Genomic DNA, 6617 nt, shown 5'->3' on the forward strand with positions numbered 1-6617 from the left:
TGTATGCATCCAAGTAAATATATATATATATATATATATATATAATAATTCATTTTTAAGTAAATATATTTATAGAATTTATTTAATGTCTATTATATATAATTAGTTTTGTATGTTTTTATTATTAGTACTATGTACTGTACTGCCTGTGTATGTATATAGATGTGTGTGATAAATATATATTTATTATTAGATATTCTATATAATTCTATATAATTTGTAATTTAATGTAAATTATAATATATAATTTCTATATAATAATATTTGTGGCTGTAGTTTCAAAACAGTAAAGCATTTTAAAATGTATCCTGAAATACCACTGTAAGTACATTACTACTATACATATCGGTTTATTTTTACACAGTGTTGGGTAAGTTACTCTAAAAAAGTAATTAATTACTAGTTACTAATTACATCTTCAACAGTGTAATTAGATTACTGTACAAATTACTCTCACCAAAAAGTATTTAATTACTTATTACTAATTACTTTCTAAATCCTATATCAAACTCGACAAGTTAATGATACATACATAGACATGAAACGATTCTTTTAATTCTTTCAAATAAATAATAGATAACTACATAAATTATTCTGGTCACACTTTAGATTAGAGTCCATTTCTCACTATTAACTAACTATTAATTATGACTTTTGCCTCAGTATACTCCAATTACTGCTCATTAATACTTAGTAAAGTAGTTGTTAAGTTTAAGTATTGGGTAGGATTAAGGATTTAGAATAAGGTCTTGCAGAATAAGACATTAATATGTGTTTTTTAAGTAATAATAAACAGCCAATATCCCAGTAATATTCATGCTAATTACCAACTAGTTAAAAGTGAGAATTGGACACTAAAGTGTTACCAATATTCTTATTAACTCACCAAAGTATTTAAAGTGAGAAGGATACATAAAATCATGCATTTTAAGGTTAGACTTTAAATTTTGATGTTATATACAATAGTGTTTTCCACTATTGTATTGTATGTAAATGTTTGTAACGAATCAGCTCATGGGAAATATGAATAATTAATCATAACTCGTTATAATTAATTATGAATATTTTAGATCCGCTGTAGATATTTACTTGACCTCTCAGGGTCAACTGTCTTGTCAATTCTAAGAACGTTAATTTCCTGGTTAAGGGAAATAACTTTCTTACTGTACAATTCTACAAAAGCTTGTAGCATAAATCTGCATGACTAAGTGACTCCAGTTATTACCAAACAATGAACAACGTCAAGTGTGATACAAGTAAGGTTTTATTAACTACATAAACACTTAAACTAGTCTAACATACTACATAAACACTTAAACTGGTCTAACAGGTCTAACATCACTTAAACTGGTCTAACATACACATACACACACACACAGTTGGTATAGGAAAGGGTTAAAAGGGTTAAACAGTAAAGAGAAGAGAAATAAGGAATATGAAGTTATAGAACCATTTGCATATTCAGCAGATTTACAGCCTGAAGGGAAACATCAGATTCTTAGTTCAAACACACCTTTGTAAAAAGGTGAAAATGATACCTAATGTATCAATTAATAAGACTAAGTTTGGATACTTGCAAGTCTCATCTGTCTGAAAGAGAGGTTTGATGTAATCTGAAGTTTCCAGTTGATCTTTGCTGAATTTGGGTCGATGAAAAGAACCAGTTTTGAGTCAGAGAATCTTGATGAGTGGAAAAGTCGAGGCTGAAGGCCTGGCACAAAAACTTAGGATGTCCTGGAGCATTGGAGCTCACATCTTATCGAAACCTAACAGAACCACCGACTGGGGAGGGTCCCTGGTGTGGGCCTTTAAGGTCGGAGAAGATCCCCGCCTCTCAAGATGGGCTTGTCCAATGAGAAAGGCCGGTATCCCAAGTGGGAGTTTTGAGATACTGGGGAGTTTTTATGACCCTTTGTGTGAGGGCATGGTAATTTGCAAATGGAACTTGAATCGAAATTACTAAAGATTCTCAGGACACTAATATATTGCCTATGTACCAACATATAATATACACGCTCGTTTCGATCATCAGAAGGCAAATTCATAGATACTAAACATGGTAGAGATATATATATGTAAGCTGACAGGAGGGTGTTTCGATTATAAGTCTGCATAACAGTATACAATTTCAAAGACCAAATACACGATGACAATAATATACCCAATGACCTGAAGGATGATGTGTGTTCATTCAAAGAAAGGTTTTCCTATGAATTAATTAGTAGAAAAGTCCATTTCTACTCTGCCTTTCCTATGGGGACAATGAGTGGGTTATTCTACTCACATTCCTGGGGGGGGTCATAAAACCAGTGATATCATGATTAGTTGTCATGGTGACCAGGGGGCCTGGTGTTCTGCAGAAATCCTGGCATCCAGTTTATTGAGTGAGGGGACTGTGACGATTTGTTAATCTAATGAATAATTGATTTGTTAAATCAAATAAAAATTAGTGTGTCAGATTGGTCGAGACGCTACAATTTCAATAACACACACCTGTCTTCATTATCAGACACCTGTCTAGTAAGTTTGTCAGTTTATCTGCTGACGGCCTTTCTTCATATTCTTCCTTAATCCTATGAACAAATGGAGCATAATAAATTACAATCCATAAAAAGTTAAACACTGTAATGAATTCAAAATGAATAATTCCTCACCTGGTGGAAATTCTGACAGATGAATGGTGTGTCTGATGACAGTATTTAGAATGAGGTAGGACTGTACATCTCTTTTTCAGTGTTCGCCAGCGGCTGAAAGCCAACTCCAGATTCACTCTTGTTTTGGAGTGAGCTTTATCTGCCCGAACATTCACCTCTAGTTTTTTGCCATTTCCATAGCTGCTTCCCCACCTCGTCACTGCAATTTTTTGAAGTCCCGCCCTCATCTGCACCATGTGTCGTCATTTGTTGAGGGCTCCCACTGGTACACCCACTGGCCAAAGGTCACAGCCCATGTCCCAAGCTCCTTTTCGATTCTTAACTTCGATTTCTTTGTCCCCTTGGAAAGACTTGACACATCCTGAAACACAGAGAACAATATGTCATTGCAATCAGTTACTAACAACCTAACAGGTGAAAATAACTATTAGTTAAACAAAATATGAAACAAATCATGCATCCATGCTTCCACAAAACATGCTTGTATAGTTACTGAAATTTGATCCCGAGGTAGTAATGTAGTCTAGTAATGATCTGATTTGGGAAGTATAACAAATCATAAATACTGATATGCAACCTAAAGCCAGGGACACACTTAACGACTAACTGAATCATTCTAAGACTGAACTGAAAACACTTATGATTTTAAATGCTGACTGTAAACACCAACTGAACGCAAATGGCTCTGACACATTTGGGTGTGATCAGTTTTAAGTATCAAATTACATTCATAACCAGCCTTACAGTTGTGTAGTGTGTTCCTGGCTTAGCTAATTAACTAATTAACTTAACTAATCTCAGCTGGCAAGATGGCTGGTTCACATGTACCTGGCTAACACATGTACCTGACTAATTTGCTAACATGGGGCCAGGCCACAGTGCATGTTGGTATTATAATATCATATTAGCATATGTGAATAGCAATTAAAGAAACCACTCACCATTTCTCCAGTGTAACAATTCCACAGTCAACAGTCCCTAACACAAATGTACATCACAATAGTGATGTTTGTCTTCTTCTTCATTGGAGTTTTACGTCAGTTGGCATCCATAGTGTTGCATTACTGCCATCTGCTGTCTCACTTTAACTTACTATATCTTAATTAAATTCGTCCTTCCAGTCCTCCTTAGAAAATTAAACAAATATCTCCGTCCTTGGTCACTATTTCCATATGTTACTATATTTTTAACATTAAACTCTACTATACCTATTTCCCGTAGCTGATTCTTGAATAGTGATGTTTGATTCTTCTTCTTCTGTTTTATGGTGGGTGGCACCAGCGTTAAGGTGCATTATCGCCACCTTCAGTGTTGGAGTGTGGACCAAAGTTTACTTATTTCATAAAAGAAACCCTTCATTGTCTTTATCAGTTCTGTACTTTTGAGATAAGGAAATAAGCTCTCTAATCCATAAGTGATTATACTTTTTTTAAGCTTTATTCCTTCCACTCCCACCTTTCTAAGTTCCTTCTTCATTGTTTGTTTTTCATTAAAATACTTTTGACAAACACATAGATGTTCCACTGACTCCTCTTGTGGCAAACATAGAAATCATGATTATAACTTGTGTACCCCCCCTTAAAAAAAAAGTAGAGATGCATGTCAGGTTTTGTTTTATTTACTGTTATTTTATGTACAACTATTCATTTCTTTTGATTCAAGGGCATTGTGAAAGACACATAGCACTATCAGGCGTAAGTGGGGCAGCTAGAAAAAGTTTTGGGGTCCTGAACATTCTGCGGTGAGCAAGAAAGAGAGATGTGCCATGTTTGTGCTCCGTTTTGTCTTCACTTGTTTTGTTTATTAAAGATGAACCTGATGTAACGAATCAGCTCATGGGAAATATGAATAATTAATCATAACTAGTTATAATTAATTATGAATATTTTAGATCCGCTGTAGATATTTACTTGACCTCTCAGGGTCAACTGTCTTGTCAATTCTAAGAACGTTAATTTCCTGGTTAAGGGAAATAACTTTCTTACTGTACAATTTTACAAAAGCTTGTAGCATAAATCTGCATGATTAAGTGACTCCAGTTATTAGCAAACAATGAACAACGTCAAGTGTGATACAAGTAAGGTTTTATTAACTACATAAACACTTAAACTAGTCTAACATACACATAAACACTTAAACTGGTCTAACATACACATACACACACACACACACACACTCACACACACAGTTTGTATAGGAAAGGGTTAAAGCTTAACTCAGTACAGAGAAGAGAAATAAGGAATGAAGTTATGGAAACATTTGCATATTCAGCAGATCTACACCTGAGGGAAACGTCAGATTCTTAGTTCAAACACACCTTTGTAAAAAGGTGCCGATGATACCTCATGTATCAATTAATAAGACTAAGTTTGGATACTTGCATGTCCCGTCTGTCTGAAAGAAAGGCTTGATGCAATCTGAAAGTTCATGTGGATCTTGCTGAAGTTGGTTGATGAAAAGAACCAGTTTGCGTCAGAGTAACTTGATGAATGGAAAGACAAGGCCGAAGCCTGGCACGAGCTTAGGGTTTCCGGGTGCGTTTTTCTCACATCCTCTCAGAATTCCAACAAACCACCGACTGGGGAGGGTCCCTGGTGTGGGCCTTTAAGGTCGGAGAAGATCCCCGCCTCTCAAGATGGGCTTGTCCAATGAGAAAGGCCGGTATCCCAAGTGGGAGTTTTGAGATACTGGGGAGTTTTTATGACCCTTTGTGTGAGGGCATGGTAATTTGCAAATGGAACTTGAATCGAAATTACTAAAGATTCTCAGGACACTAATATATTGCCTATGTACCAATATATAATATACACGCTCGTTTCGATCATCAGAAGGCGAATTCATAGATACTAAACATGGTGGAGATATATATATGTAAGCTGACAGGAGGGTGTTTCGATTATAAGTCTGCATAACAGTATACAATTTCAAAGACCAAATACATGATGACAATAATATACCCAATGACCTGAAGGATGATGTGTGTTCATTCAAAGAAAGGTTTTCCTATGAATTAATTAGTAGAAAAGTCCATTTCTACTCTGCCTCTTGCCCTGGGACATGCAGGGATTTTCCCTGCTTTGCATTCTTTTGGCCAATAAACCCAGTGATATCAGCGTTGGTTGCCATGCAACCAGGAGCCTGTTCGGCTTCCTGGGGTGTTACGCATTTCGGGGGGAAGGGTTCATGGGTCCTCATATGGCTTGTTAACTGAGGGGGGTTACAGAGTATTTGTTAAATATAAAAACAAAATATATATTGTGTGTTTGAGTGGTCCAGACGCTACATGTTCTACAGTCTATACAGTATTGAGTTCAATTACATAAGAAGTAACTGTAATTAAATTACAGAAAAAATAAGAGTAATCACTTACTTTACTTTTTCAAGGGAAAAGTAATTAAATTACAGTAACTAATTACTAAGTAATTAATTACACCCAACACTGTTTTTACACACTAATTTATATTTCAATATTCAGTTTGTAAGTGTTCTATTGTAATCAGCTGCATATCCAAGATCCTGTCTGTAGACATAGAGTATTCCCTTAATTATTTATATGAGGCTGAGTGATACCTTTGTGTAGAGGTTCAGCCCGACCGCAGTGACCAGCGCTGTGCTTGTTGCAGTCACATAAGCTACTCCAATCTGCCTGAGCAAAGAAGATACACACAACACAACAAAAACCCCATATCTGTTACTGAAGCTTATCTGTTATTTCAAGCTCCTTCCCAGACATCTGTTAATAAATCGCTAGGTATCACGGGACAGTCACATTTTAAGAGGTATACTCTCTGAAAACCTACAATATCTTGCAAGTGAGTAAAGTTCAAAGAAAGAAGTCACAGGAACTTACTTTGGTGTGATGGGGGAGGCAGCATTGCGATTGGTGTAGTTGACCAGAGCATTGAAAGACTGGTTAACCCACTGCCAGAACACCACAGCAGGAACTGTCCTACACGACCATAC

General features: G+C 35.9%; 1 protein-coding gene and 1 long non-coding RNA gene across 5 annotated transcripts in view; both read right to left on the reverse strand.

The window, feature by feature from the left end:
- The window catches only part of LOC107755483 (sideroflexin-2-like), a 31383-nt gene that overhangs the window by 22460 nt on the left and 2306 nt on the right, over positions 1-6617 (reverse strand). For all 3 annotated transcript variants that reach the window (XM_016572284.1, XM_016572285.1, XM_016572286.1), the window contains exons 4-5: positions 6505-6603; positions 6225-6300 (exon numbers count right to left, since the gene is read on the reverse strand). In XM_016572284.1, the coding sequence (XP_016427770.1) occupies positions 6225-6300; positions 6505-6603 (175 nt within the window). The remainder of the gene's footprint in view (positions 1-6224; positions 6301-6504; positions 6604-6617) is intronic.
- Positions 2991-4468, reverse strand: LOC107755487 (uncharacterized). Of its 2 annotated transcripts, XR_001641703.1 has the most exons (3): positions 3863-4321; positions 3596-3780; positions 2991-3015 (listed from the first exon to the last, which is right to left on the reverse strand). It is a non-coding gene; the product is annotated as an uncharacterized LOC107755487 (long non-coding RNA). The 2 variants fall into 2 exon arrangements; XR_001641702.1 differs by having other exon boundaries at positions 3596-4468.

The sequence above is a fragment of the Sinocyclocheilus rhinocerous genome, unplaced genomic scaffold (genome assembly GCF_001515625.1).
Source record: "Sinocyclocheilus rhinocerous isolate Xijiao unplaced genomic scaffold, SAMN03320098_v1.1 scaffold140, whole genome shotgun sequence".
Classification (NCBI taxonomy): domain Eukaryota; kingdom Metazoa; phylum Chordata; class Actinopteri; order Cypriniformes; family Cyprinidae; genus Sinocyclocheilus; species Sinocyclocheilus rhinocerous.